The following is a 15,141-nucleotide window of genomic DNA, read 5'->3' as shown; positions in this document are numbered from 1 at the left end:
ATCCATGAGAGCACCTCCCCAGACGCATTACTCATCGCATCATGGCCTTCCGCCTCTCCATGGGAACCCTCCATGAAGAGGAAATTTCTCTGTTCGTCTTGAAGCATTCCACACATCCGGTAATCCTAGGACTTCCTTGGCTCCAGGTACATGCACCCCACTTCGACTGGCAAACCCTGCAGTTAACTCAGTGGGGACCTCAGTGCCAGAACCGCTATCTGCGACAGGTGTCTCCAGCGGTTACCGTTCTGAACTCTACAACACTTTCCGGGTTACCTCCTCCGTATTCTGACTTCAAAGATGTATTTTCTAAACAAAATGCTGACATCCTACTTCCACTACAAAAATTCAATTGTCCCATTGATCTCCTACCAGGTACCATGCCTCCCAAGGGCAGAACCTACCCCCTCTCGCGTCCAGAAACCCAAGCAATGTCAGAGTACATTAAAGAGAATCTGAAGACAGGATTCATAAGACCCTCCGATTCCCCGGCAGGAGCCGGATTCTTCTTCGTGAAGAAGAAAGATGGAGTTTGCATCCTTATTTATTTTATTTATTTATAGGTTCTTCTATACCGCGGTACGTATAGCAATACAATACAATACGTATAGCATCCTTGCATAGACTACTGTGGGCTAAATGCCATGACTCGCAAAGATCGTTATCCTCTGCCACTCATTAGTGAAATATTTGATCGCCTACAAGGAGCTCAGATCTTTACAAAGTTAGATCTACGAGGAGCATACAATCTTGTACGAATCCAGCCAGAGGACATCTGGAAGATCGCCTTCAATACGAGGGATGGCCACCACAAGTACGTAGTAATGCATTTTGGACTTTGTAATGCCCCTGCGGTCTTTCAGCGTTTGATGAATGAGATCTTCCGGGACCTACTATATTCATTTTTTGTGGTATATCTGGATGAGATACTGATCTTTTCCAAAGACCTGAAGTCCCACCGCTCACATATTCAAACAGTCCTCCAACACCTCAGAGACAATCACCTCTACGCAAAATTAGAGAAGTGTATTTTTGAGCAGACCCGCCTTCCATTCCTGGGCTACATCATCTCCAATCGTGGCTTCACCATGGACCCTGAGAAACTCCAAGGTATTTGAGATTGGCCCCAGCCAGTAGGCCTCTGCGCTTTACAAAGATTCCTTGGATTTACAAATTATTACAGAAACTTCATTGCTAACTACTCCACGCTAGCTGATCCACTCACGGCCATGATTAGGAAAGGTAGTAACCTTCAAGTTTGGAGTCCTAAGGCTCAGTCTGCTTCCAAGCCTTGAAAGAGGCCTTCTGTACTGGACCATGTCTACATCATCCAGATCCTAACCGCCCCTTCATTGTCAAAGTTGACGCCTCCACCATTGGAGCAGGGGCGGTCCTGAGCCAATATTCCTCCAAGGGGGTCTTAGTACCCTGCTCCTTCTATTCACATAAGTTTTCTGCAACAGAGCAAAACTACACGATTGGGGACCGTGAACTCTTAGCTGTGAAACTGGCCCTTCAGGAATGGCGCCCCTGGTTAGAAGGAGCACAGCATAAGTTCACGATATTTACAGACCACAAGAACCTCGAACACTTAAAGGTAGCCCAGCTACTGAATCCCAGACAGGCCCGCTGGGCGCTGTTCTTTGAACGCTTCCACTTCAAACTTTGCTACCGTCCAGCAGCATAGAACACCTGAGCAGATGCTCTCTCTCGCTCCCTCGAGCCAGAAAATACGCCTGAAATTCCTAGGCACATCATTGACCCAGCATGCATATCCCTCGCAGTTACCAACATGGTACCAGCCAGGAAGACGGTGGTCCCTCGCTGTCTCCGGGAGTGAGTCCTCCACTGGGCCCATGGCTCAAAGTTGGCCGGCCATCCTGGCCAGGCTCAGACCCGTGAGACGTTAAGAAGACATTATTGGTGGCCTAGCATGGTCAAAGACTCCCGCAGATATGTGGACTCCTGCCCCATCTGTGCACAGCAAAACCCCCCGACTGGCCATCCATGGGGACTCCTCCAACCTCTTCCGGCTCCCACCAAACCTTGGTCAAGAATCTCTACTGACTTCATCGTCGATCTGCCCTCATCAAATGGCAATACGGTAATTTGGGTTATTATCAACCGCTTTTCAAAAATGGCCCATTTTGTGCCACTACAGAGTCTCCTCTCAGCAACTGAACTGGCAAAGCTCTTCCTAAACAACATATTCCGCTTATATGGGTTACCAAGAGAGATCATTTCCGATCGTGGGCCACAATTCGCTGCCAAGTACTGGAAGTAAAAAGTTTGATATTACCCTGAATCTGACGTTGGCCTACCACCCTCAAGCGAATGGCCAAGCTGAGAGGACAAACCACTCCCTAAAGACATTCCTAAGATCCTACGACAATGATCAGCAGGACAACTGGGCAGACCTCTTGCCATGGGCCGAGTTATCCCACAATACCCATGTCGCCTCTGCCACTGACGTCTCACCCTTCTCAATAGTATTCGGTCACTAGCCACGCCTGCCTCTACCAGTGTTGCTTTCCATGCCCTCGCCTGCAGCCCAGTCTACGGCACAGACAGTTCGCCATCTTTGGAATCAAATCAAGGAGACTGCCGAGAGAGCCAAACGCTTCATGGACATTCATCGTCGCACTGCACCCCTGTTTCGGCCCGGCCAGAAAGTCTGGCTGAGCACTAGACACATCAGACTACATCTTCCTTCACAACGACTGACTCCCAGATTCATCAGACCATTTCCAATCATCCATCGTATAGGTGCAGTAACCTACCAGCTGCAACTTCCCGCCTCCATGGGAAACCACAACACATTCCATGTGTCCCTATTGAAGCCATTTGTCTTGTCCTGGTCCTCACGAAGGCCTCCTGATCCTACACAACTTGCTGCTGAACCCGAGGACATCCTCCAAGTAAAAGAGGCCCTGGATGTCCGACACTATAGAGGCCACTGGGAGTACCTTCTGTCATGAGAGGGCTTCGGGCCGGAGGAGAACTCCTGGGAGCCCTCCCATCACATCTACGACAAGGACCTCCTCGCTGAGTTCCACCGGACCCATTCTGAGAAGCCCAGGCTGGTAAGGGGGAGGCCTAGAAGAGGGGGTACTGTTGTGTTTCTCGGCTGCGCTGGTGCTGCGACCAGGCCTGCTCACCTGGCGCACATATCTACCAGCTCCTCTCTCAATCCCAGCGCTGCTCGTCCGCGGCGTCCACGAGCATCCCCAGGCCCATCGGGGCCTTCCACCTCGCAGCACTCCTTGCGCCAGGGCTTGGCATCCTCCTCGGCGTCGGCCCCACCCCCTAGCGCACACGCGCAGAGCTCTTCTGACTTTAAAGTGCCAAGCGTGGGAAACTCATGGGTGGTGCCCGATTCTGAAGTCACCTGAGCCCTGTATAAATGGCAGGGCTCAGTCACTAGCTCAGTGCCTTGGCAATTGGGTCATACACTCCGGTGTCTCTAGTTTGCCTGTTTCAGCATCTCCTGTTCCTGCACCTCCTGTTCCAGCATCTCCTGTTCCTTCGTCTCTCCATTCCTGGTAGTATCCTTCAGACTGATCTCACGGTACTGACCTTTGCTTGCTCTTGACATCGTCTGACTGCTGCCCGGAACCGACCTCTGCCTGTCCACTGACCATGTCTGATCACTGCCTGGAACCGACCTCTGCCTGCCCACTGACCATGTCTGACCGCTGCCTGGAACTTGACTTTTGCCTGACCTGACTACTCCCGGACTGACTACAGGTACTGACCCCTGCTTCGGCTGACCATTCTGGACTGATACTCTGGCCTTGATCCTCGCTATCCACTCGGACACTCTATTCTGCCCTCCTGCAACCTCTGGACATTCTTGCTTGGACATCGACCGCGCACCCTTGTTCGTGGTGGGCACTCCCCTGCGCTTCCTCTCTAGGAGACCCTGTGAGGCCCACCTAAGACCAGGTGGCCTGGGTACCCAAGGGCTCAACCTGTGGAAACCCGGGTTGCTATTGGTGAAGCTCCAGCTAGCCTCTGTCTCCTCCTGCGCTCCGCCTCCTGGTGGCAGGTGCTCTCTGGGTCTGACCAGAGGGCCGTACCAATCCTGCACCAGGCCAAGGGTCCACCTCCAAAACAACATGCAAGAGAGTCCAGAATCATACTGCTCCTAACTATAGGTGCATCCATCTATCTGTTCATTTATCTATCAATCTTCTGTTTCTTACTGTTTTGATGGAATTGTGGTAGATGTATGGAATTGCCTCAAAGTGAGGGTGGTGAAGGTAAAATAATTTAATGAAAGTGGAAGCAAAAACAATGTTCATGAAACTCTGAGAAGCCCAGAGGATCCATCACTGTAAAGAAGCAAAGGGGAAAGCCAGAGATCAACTGGGGTTTGTGACATTGCACCAGGAAATAAGACTGGATGGGCCTTCTGGTTTTTATCTGCTATCATATTCTATATACCTAAGTACAACATGGGATAAAATGTCAATGACATTACACCTTTTTCATGGGTAAAATTTGAGTTAATCTACTTAAATCAGCCATAACCAGGTAAGTATATTTTATGGTTGAAATAATTTTATTAACACTGTAACAATAATATAAACGATACAAGAAAGTAATAAGGTGTACATTTTCTCAATCACCCATACCCACTATAAAGAAACAGCTCATTCCAACTAATAGGCCTGATATCGTACTCTGGTACATCAGACCCTGTCAAAACAAAGGTACAGTCACATCCCCTGAGACCCTCCGAAAATCTCCTACCTCCTCTGCGCCCCAACTCATATAAAAGTGGGCAAAGCAATACATACAAAGAAACATATAGTAAGTCTCCTATAAGTTATTCAAAATATGACTTCTAGCACTACTAGAAAGGCTGTGCAAGTAGAAATCCCAAACTTTTAGGAAATTTGTCCTGGAAGGAAAAGATGAACGAGCTGCTAATGATTCAATAACCATCATATTATGAATTGCATTTCTCCACTGCCAAAAGGATGGTGCATGGGACCCTTTCCAAACCAAGAAGATAGAACGTCTACCTTGAACAAGAAATTTCTTAACCAATAGCCTCTCATTATCTTTCTGTGCAAATTTAGATAAACCCACCTGAAATAAAATGAGTTCTGGCAGTGGAGGAAGGTTGCCACCTAACAGGTTATTAAAATAAGTAAGAATCTTCTTCCAAAACTGAGAAATTATCGAGCAATAGCAGAAAGCATATTTTAACCTCCAGAACATATATGTGCTTAGTTGTATAACTCATGTACATTCAACCACATAGAAAAGAGGTGTTCAGGGCTGTATTTTGAAAGCATGTTGGAAGCTATGTGCATTGGTTACATTTTTTAACCATTTAAGTGCATATGCATAATTTTGTCTGGAAAATAAGCTGAGATTCAAACTCAATATACACAGAACCTTTTTCTTGAAAATCAGCTGAGTTTGTGCTTTGCCAGTTGGGTTCCCTATTGGAAAATTCACATTATGTGTGCACTTGCTTATCTTCCATTTATATCACGCTTTTCGGTTGTTCTTTTAGACTACAATTAATGCTTTACCAGAATATGAAAGCAATGGCATTTGCATTGGAAGAAATTGACAGAATTGGCACCCTGCTGCCCAACATCACCCTGGGGTTCTGGATATACGACTCTTGTGATACCCCGTCCAGGTCCCTGCAAGGCACAATGTGGCAACTCACCGGGTACAAAGACCCCATCCCAAATTACACCTGCAGGGGAACATCGCCATTAGCTGCGGTGATTGGAGATTCTAAGTCTCGAATGTCCATAACTATAGCTCATCTACTGGGGGTCTATAAATATGCACAGGTATGGACCAATTACAATGAATTCTGAAATAGCATGCTGCTCTGCTTATTTGTAAAGGTAATTTCAGTGTGTTTCTTGGCACCCTTCAAAAGCAAGATTGAAGATGTGGTTGTATAGGAAGTCATTTTGGTTGCTATTACTCATCATTAAAAAAGACAATGTACAGTGGAGGTAAACAGCTTTATCACCTTTGGCCTAAAGGTCACTGTTAGGGCAGGAAATCATTTAGCATTTCTTCAGATAATCTTTAAGAAAAAGGGAAAAAATAAATGCATGTTCTCTCTCTCATAATTGATGATCAAGGGTAAGAAAAGTTAATTAATGTTATTGGTGAATTTCTTCTAGATCAGCCATGCTTCTTCTGTTGCCACTCTTAGTGATAAAAGTCGATTTCCTTCTTTCCTCCGCACTACTCAAAGTGATGAGTACCAGTCTCTGGGCATCACTCGATTGATCACCTTCTTCAGTTGGACTTGGGTTGGAATCCTCGCTGAGGACAGTGACTATGGACAGATAGGGAGTCAGATGCTAAAAGAAGAGCTGATCAAGGCTGGGGTCTGTGTTGCCTTCTATGAAAACATCCCCTTATTTTACTCTCAAGAGAAGATAAGGCGCATTTTGGAGGTGGTAAAGAAAATGACAGCCAGAGTCATTGTGGTCTTTTCCACCCCTAACAACCTCTATCCAGTGATACTGGCAATTGCAAAGAGTGACATATCTGGGAAAGTCTGGATTGCTACAGATGCCTGGTCTGACTCTCCAGTATTTAATGTAAAGGAGTTCTCAAAAACTCTTACAGGAACCATTGCATTCTCTGTTCCTGCAGGCAACATTCCAAGGTTCAAAGACTACCTCTATGATCTTCATCCTTTCAGAACTACAGAAGACATCTTTGTTCAGGATTTTTGGCAAGAAGTTTTTGGCTGCAGGTGGGCTGACCCCAAAATGGATCAGACCACTCTTCAAGAACTAAGCAGAGAAGGGAAACTCTGCACAGGGAAGGAAGACCCAAGGAAGCTTGATATTCATTTCTTTGATATGAAAAGCCTAAGGGTCCCATATAATGCTTATAATGCTGTGTACATGGTGGCCCATGCCCTGCATGCCATGCTTTCCTGTAAACCCGGACAAGGACCGTTCTTCAATGGATCATGCGGGGACATCAAACACTTTAAGCCTTGGCAGGTATGGGCCAATTTTTGTTTGAGATATGTGATTGTAGGCATGTACAGTTCACTACATGACAATGACACACATTATGAGGTAAATTTTTAAAAGGGAATCTAGCTGCAGAAGTCCATATATGCTTTTTAGCCTGCAGAAACTCAACTGATCTTAAAAGATAAGATACCCATGTTTATTATGTTATAGTGCTAAAAGTCCATGCAGACACTTAAGTGATGTTCAAAATAGTAAAAATTGTATTTTACCTTCTAATTTTCTTTCCTGAAGACCTACTAAACCAGTCCACATGCCTAGGTTTTTTTTGTCTCTTACCAGAAGATTGAGATAGAGAAGGAAAGTTTCACTGGAACTGCCACATAAGGCAGTGTGCCACCTGCAGCCTGTCAGTTGTTGTGCGTCCTGGCCGCGTGGGTGCCGCAACCAGGCCTGCTCACCTAGCACTCCCGTCTACCTGCTCCGGTTCCTCATCACTCGCAGCCACCGCCAGTGCCTCTTGTCCATGGCACCCCTGGGCATTTCCAGGGCCATCGAGGCCTTCACTCTTGCAGCGCTCCTCATGCCGGGGCTCGGCGTCCTCCAAGGCATCGGCCCCGCCCCTAAGCACGCGCGCGCGGACCACTTGGCCCTTTAAAGGGCCCAGCGTAGGAAGCCAGTCTGCGGTGTCCGATGATGACCTCACATAGCCTGGGTATATAAGGCGAGGCCCAGTCCCCAGAGCCTCGCCTTGACAAACGGGTCTACACCTCGGTGTTACTAGTTGCTGTTCTTGTTCCTGCATTATCTGCTTCCTTGTTCCAGTCCAGTTCCAGTGTTCCTATGTTCCTGTCTTGTTCTGGTGTTCCTGTGTTCCTGTCTTGTTCCAGTGCTCCTGCGTTCCTGTGTTCCCATGGTCCTTCCTGGGTTCCAGCGTCTCTCCTGATTTCTGCTCTTCATTCCTCCTTATCATACTTCCTCAGACTGACTCATGGTACTGACCCTTGCTTGCCTTTTGACTATGTTTCACCACTGCCTGCCTCTTGACCATGTTTGACCGCTGCCTAGAACCGACCACTGCCTGCCTCTTGACCACGTTTGACCGCTACCTGGAACTGACCTCTGCTTATCCTGACTATGTACGGACTGGCCTTGGAACTGACCCTTGCTTTGACTGACCACCCTCAGACTGATATCCTGGCTTTGACCCTTGTGCTACACTTGGATATCCTGTTTGCTCCTGTGACCACCAGACCTGCCTGCTCGGACACTACTCGCGGCCTTCATCACACTAGACCAGTAGGCGCTGCCTATCTCGCCCGGAGGACCTTCATCTCCTGCTGCATTCCAGAAGTCTCCGGTGATCCTGGTTCTGGTCTAGTTCCTCCTTTCCTCACTAGCTGCGCACCTTTGCTCATGGTGGGCACACCTCTCCGCTACCTCTCCGGGAGACCCTCTGAGGCCCACCTAAGTCCAGGCATCCGAGTACCCAAGGACTCAACCTGCGGAAACCCTGGATTGCTATTGGTGAAGTTCCAGCTAGCCTCTGTCTCCTTGTGTGCTCCGCCTTCTGGAACTGCCTCCTGTGAGTAACTATTTCTATGGACTTCTACTGTCTAAAGCCTCCTTCTGGGATTCGCTGCGGTGTACCCCGTGCCTCGGGCCACTACCGCTTCTTCCCTGAAGGAACTACTCCAGTATACCCTGCCTACCAGTTATTGCTACACCTCGGACAAGCCTTCTCATTTCATTTCTGAGACTCATCCCCGGCATACCCCGCTTGCGGGCCACTACTGGATCTGCACGTCCGAAGGTTCTCTACCACTGCAAGACTTCCTGGTGTACCCCGCTCCACGGGCCACTACCAGATTGTCATCTGAACTTTACTTTCTATTCCACAGCTGTGTCTGACGTTGCTGAGGACACGCCTACCAACGGTGAGGCTCACAGGGCTCCTCCCTGTGGGCGGAGACACCTCTCACCTCGGCCCAGGGGTTCACACTAGTACCAAATATAACACCAAGAACCACACCACCCTTTAGAGAATCCATCCACCAGATCCAATGCTGTAGGTTTAGCACCTCCACCAACTGCTGGAGACAGAGAAATACTGACAGGCTACAGATGGCAGAGTGCCTTATGAGGCAGTGGCAGCAAAGCTTTCTTTCTCTGTCTCCATCTGCTGGTAGGGGAGAAAATCGCAATCATGTGGACTGTTCTGGTAGGGATGATAAGGAATTATTATTATTAATATTTATTAATTTGTGCAATTTGCTTCATGCATAAAATTCTAAAACAATTATAAATTTAGACTGAGTATATAAATCAATCCAGGTATACAGCAAGGATCAAATAAATGTGGTGGATCAATAAATAGGTAGGCAATAAGTAGCAGTAAAAGGATAGATGAGAGGTAGATACTTATGGCAGGTATGCTGTCCTGTTTGTAGGTAGGGGAGTAGGGTGAAGTAGAAGTCAGAGTGGGGAAGGGGGAAGGGGAAGGGTGATCTCTAGGTTTTTTAAATATTGGGAAAGCCGATTCTTGCAGTGTTTTTTGAATCCCAGGAAATCCTTAATGGCTTATGTTCTATTGGGATGGTGTACCACATGTTACGATTCCTCCTGTAGCTGTGCCACAGGAGGCCTCTCACCTTTTCTCTGGAGGCCGCACCGAAGCCGGGGCTTTGCCTGGACACTCTATCCCGGTTTTGCTCCATGGCCTGGGAGGCCTTCATTGCCATCTGGGCCTGTCTGAGGCCTGCTCTGCTTCCTCCTGGACTCTCTGGTTTGGGCCTGCAGCTCTTCTCTCTAGTTATAGGGCCAGCCGAGTGTGGCCCATCTAAACTCCTCCCAGGGAGTTGCCTGCTTCCTGCACTATAAAAGGACTTCTCTTTCAGTTCTGCTTTGCCTTGCATTGGAGTTTCTTGCTCCTGGATGTCTTGCCTTCCAGCACTCCGTCAGGCCTTCATTCTTCGTTGGCGCTACATGTCTCGTCTTGTTGTCCGTCGCCTGTTCCTGATGTCTGTGATCCAGTCCTGATGTTCCTCGCCTGTTCCTGATGTCCTGTACCCTAGGTCCCTTGTCGCCTCCTTTCCTGGCATGCCATGTTGTGGTCCGTGACCAGCCCATGGGTAGTGGCTATGTAGGGCGCTCATGGTACTAGGCCATCTTCACTTGCGCAAGCACAAGCCTCCGGAAGACTTCTGATTCAGTCATGAGTTGTCTTTGAATCCTTGCTTGCTTCCGTCCCCATCTTCGGAGTTCCTTGCACTGCGTCCGTCCATGCCTAAGACTCTGATTGAACCTGTGCCATTCCAGCGTGGTCCGCGACCAGCCTAGGATGGGCTGTGTAGGGCGCGCCTTGGTACAGGCTTCTACCGAATCTTTGCCATGTTCTGGTTTTCATCCATTCCATACCACATCTGGAGCCTGCTTCGCATTCAAGCGTGGTCCGCGACCAGCCCATGGGTAGTGGCTGTGTAGGGCACGCTGCATCGCAGTCTCAACCCAGTACTTGATCCTGCTTCTGAATTCCTTTGCCTGCAGTACCTTGCTTCTGAACCTTCATCTAAAGTCCTTGCACGAGTCTTCGTCTGTGCACTCAAGTGAGCCTCCGTCTGTACCTCCAAGTTCCTCGTCTATATCTAGAGTCTCTATGTTCCAGAGCCTTCGTCTGCCCTCATCCATAGTCAGGCCTGCTGCTTCTTGTCATTCCTTGTGGCAGGTCCGAAAGGGCTGGGAATGGTCGGAGGACTGTTCAATAAACAACACCATTGTGTTGGCTCCAGAAGCATGCAGGTCCGGCAGAGGGTCAGACCGTCCGTCTCCACCCATGCTGGGACATGCCTCGCCTACCCTCGGTGCTGCCATGGAGTTTTCTGGGGTCGTGCCGAGGCCCAAGGGCACACAATCCCCTCAAGATGGGATCACTCTCCTAGCGCTCCCCCTTCTGTAACACCACAGTTTGGAGACCAGGCAGGAGAAGACCTTCTTATTAGCTTTGGTTATTGAGGCCTGGGCTGTGGATGGGATTATGAATGGAAAGTTTGGTCTGTGGTATATAGAGTTAGCTGGTCCCTATAAAGCTTGCTTGTTAACAACATATCTGCTATGTGTGTACATTTTTTAATCTTAAATATACGTATATAGCTTCCTACCATGCTCCCAAAATGCTCCATGGATTGACTTGCATGTGACGCAAGTTTGTGTATCAATTTAGGTAAAATAAAAATCCACATATGCAGACTCAGCAAATCCATCCCAAGTAACTGTTTACTTTCTGTGCTTAGATCCTGACCAGCCCTTTAAAAATGGACTCAATTATGTTTTCCAAAAATGTTCTTTCATTGTGTTGTACTGATGCACAGACTTTTAAGAAAATGTTAGGCCTCCCTGTTTCTTTGCATGTTGTGATAAACTTTCTTACATTAATATAAAGTTTATCCAAAGAAGTTACTATACATTGGCATTGAAGACAAAGGGGTCTTCTCCAGACAATCCAAGAAAAGGCATCACAGCCTGCAAAGAACCCAGGTTGTCTAGGATCTATGAGATGTCAAGGACTCTATGCTACTAGGTGTCTTCAAAAAAGCGACAGAAGAATCCTGCTCTTCAGAGCTGACTAAAAATTTCTGATGAAACCTGGAACAATTTTAGTGGTTCATGGCGTGTTTAATTATAATGACAGATCAATGAGAAACACCATTGCAAATCTCCTCCATGAAATCAGGCTGTCGCTCTATAAAATCAATGCAAGCATGTCTCCTTTTCTCCGCACAGCTCCTGCATTACATATGGAAGGCGCGTTTCCAGAACACCATGGGCCAGGAGATTTTCTTTGATCAAAAGGGCAACCTGCCAGCTTCATATGACATTCTCAATTGGCACCTATCTTCAAGTGGCTCCTTTGCTTATGTAAACATTGGCCACTATGACTCAGGAGCAGCTGCTGGCCGGGACATCGAGATCAACACCAGTGCCATTGTGTGGAGTGGCAACTATACACAGGTTAGATAACTCCTCCTTGTCTTCACAGAAAACTGATTGATAGGATGCTCAGAAGTAATGATTGGAGGAACCTTCTTTGATCTGATTGAAATCCAATTTCAGATGCTTGAATTTTTGACTTGGATGGACTTAATTAATCAAATTCAGCTTCATGTTGCTTTGAATCTAACTCTGATTTATTTTTCAGTAATTAGAAGCTGTCTGGGTTCTTTAGTTCAGTAGTAAAGTCACCACCCAATATTCCAGTAGTTTACTAGTCTTCATTTTCAGAAAGCTTCTAAAGGAATATATAGAAAAAGTCAGTACTAGTCAATAATATGTTCATAGTCTATTTGGGTAGATAAAGAGAGTAATACTACTTGAAAACATGATGTAATAATATCTCTATACTGTACAGATTTCTTATGAGTTCTCATGTCGAGTACTGGATGTGTTTCTGGGAACTAAACCAACAAAAGATGGACACAGTTCAAAGGAGAATCCCTAAAATGGTGCATGGCCTCTACTGTGTATCATACACAGAAACAGTGAAGGAGCTAAAGATGTACTCTCTAGAAGAAAACAGGGAGACATTGCAGGCTGTGGTAAGGTACTGAAAGGTAGCATGTTCCTAAGAAAGAAAAAATCAAGGCCAAGGTTTCATCGTATGAAGTTAAAGGAAGGAAAACTCAAAAAATAGGAGTCAAAACAGTGACAGAATTACAGAAAGTGTGTGATAGGCACAAAGGAACCTTAATGGCAAAGAGGGAGAGAAGACCACAGATCAGATAAGAGTTCATAGAAACCAAAAGAGTGGCAGAATACAATCAAGGGACCTTATTTGCACATCCTAAGGAGCTGAGAGTCTTAGAAAGCTTTGGATATAGGTATAGATCTGTATGTAACTATATCAAGTTTAGGGGATTGGGGAGATCCACATCAAGTGGTTTCCTCTGAAATCCTTCTGAAATCTTTGCAATAACTTCTAGGAGTAGAGTGATGGGGTCCTCATATCTGAGGAAAAGCTCCAGATAAGGTTAATGGATTTCTTCTCTCTGTGAACTCAACTTTTTGTGCTGTAATAAAAAAAGCTAAAAGTATCGCTTGTTAAAGGAAACTTGCAAAGAGATCAAAAGACCTGGCTACCAAGTATTAGTCTATAACGTGAAAAAAAGTTTTTTTAAATCATCCCCTTCTTATCATAACTCTCAATGTTTTTACACTCATAGTAATGACCATCAACTCTCCCCCTCTTTTCATTTCTCATCCCTATGGTTTATTTCTCAACTCACAGTAAGACCATTAAACTGTCCCCTCCTATCATTCCTCTTCCCACTGACTTTTCAACTCACAGTTATAACCATCAATCCTCCCCCTCCTATCATTCCTCATGCCTATGACTTCTCAACTCACAGTAATAAAAAATTGCCATGCTGGGTCAGACCAAGGGTCCATCAAGCCCAGCATCCTGTTTCCAACAGATGCCAAACCAGGCCACAAGAGCCTGGCAATTACCCAAAACTAAGAAGATCCCTTGCTACTCATGCAATTAATAGCAGTGGCTATTCCCTAAGTAAATTTGATTAATAGCCAAGAACTTATCCAAACCTTTTTTTTACCCAGCTACACTAATTGCACTAACCACATCCTCTGGCAACAAATTCCAGAGCTTTATTGTGCGTTGAGTGAAAAAGAATTTTCTCCGATTAATCTTAAATGTGCTACTTGCTAACTTCATGGAATGCCCCCTAGTCCTTCTATTATTCGAAAGTGTAAATAACCAAGTCATATCTACTCGTTCAAGACCTTTCATGATCTTAAAGACCTCTATCATATCCCCCCTCAGCCGTCTCTTCTCCAAGCTGAACAGCCCTAACCTCTTCAGCCTTTCCTCATATGGGAGCTGTTCTATCCCCTTTATCATTTTGGTTGCCCTTCTCTGTACCTTCTCCATCGCAACTATATCTTTTTTGAGATGCGGCGACCAGAATTGTACACAGAATTCAAGGTGCGGTCTCACCATGGAGCGATACAGAGTCATTATGACATTTTCCGTTTTATTAACCATTCCCTTCCTAATAATTCCTAACATTCTGTTTGCTTTTTTGACTGCTGCAGCACACTGAGCCGATGATTTCAATGTATTATCCACTATGATGCCTAGATCTTTTTCCTGGGTGGTAGCTCCTAATATGGAACCTAACATCGTGTAACTACAGCAAGGGTTATTTTTCCCTATATGCAACACCTTGCACTTGTCCACATTAAATTTCATCTGCCATTTGGATGCCCAATCTTCCAGTCTTGCAAGGTCCTCCTGTAATTTATCACAGTCTGCTTGTGATTTAACTACTCTGAATAATTTTGTATCATCCGCAAATTTGATAACCTCACTCATCGTATTCCTTTCCAGATCATTTATATATATACTAGCCGTTAAGCCCGTAACAACGGGCTACATTTAAAAAAAAATTTCGGTCCATTTCCTTCCCACTCATTCTCCTTCCCACTCCCTCCCCCTCATTCTCCCTCTCACCTCTATTCTCCCTCCCACTCCCTCTCACCTCCCCCCTCTAGTCTCCCTCCCTCTCACCTTCCCCCCTCCCCTCACTCTCACCTTCCCTCTCCCCTCACTCTCTCCTCCCTCCCCCTCCCCTCAGTCACTACCCCCTCCCCTCATTCTCTCCTCCCTCCCCCTCCCCTCAGTCACTCCCCCCTCAGTCACTCCCCTCAACTCACTCTCTCCTCCCTCCCCCCTCCCCTCAGTCACTCCCCCTCTCTCAATCCCCTCCCCTTTCAGCTCATCCACAACCCCTTCCCTTGGATGGTGCAGACGGAAGATCTCCGGGGGGGCCCTCCCTCACGCGCACCGCCGCCGTCGCTCTTCACTGCCGCCGCCGCTACTACTCCACGCCGCCGCTCTTCGCCACCGCCGCTACTGCTCCTCCCAGCGCAATTTTTTTTTTCAGGCACGCTCCACTCTGACCGACGTGCTCGCCCGCACATGCGCGGTAGAGCTACTCTCTACTGCGCATTTGCGGCACGTCGGTCAGGGCTCCTTTATCTAATAGATTGAAAAGCACCAGTCCAAGTAAACCATGTCTTTCTATATGCTCTACGATTTTGATCTTGAGAATATTTTCCACTATTTTTCCCAGCTCTGAAGTCAGGCTCA

General features: G+C 46.9%; 1 protein-coding gene across 1 annotated transcript in view; it reads left to right on the top strand.

Annotated features, from left to right (window-relative positions):
- The first annotated feature begins 644 nt into the window (after window positions 1–644).
- The window catches only part of LOC115081103 (extracellular calcium-sensing receptor-like), a 29,938-nt gene continuing 15,441 nt past the window's right edge, over window positions 645–15,141 (top strand). The window contains exons 1-4 of the mRNA XM_029585616.1: window positions 645–814; window positions 5,531–5,822; window positions 6,168–7,007; window positions 11,760–11,987. Of these exons, the coding sequence (XP_029441476.1) occupies window positions 645–814; window positions 5,531–5,822; window positions 6,168–7,007; window positions 11,760–11,987 (1,530 nt within the window). The remainder of the gene's footprint in view (window positions 815–5,530; window positions 5,823–6,167; window positions 7,008–11,759; window positions 11,988–15,141) is intronic.

The sequence above is a fragment of the Rhinatrema bivittatum genome, chromosome 19 (genome assembly GCF_901001135.1).
Source record: "Rhinatrema bivittatum chromosome 19, aRhiBiv1.1, whole genome shotgun sequence".
Lineage (NCBI taxonomy): Eukaryota > Metazoa > Chordata > Amphibia > Gymnophiona > Rhinatrematidae > Rhinatrema > Rhinatrema bivittatum.
Note: the sequence above shows the minus strand (reverse complement) of the source record. Positions and strands in the feature narration are given on the sequence as shown.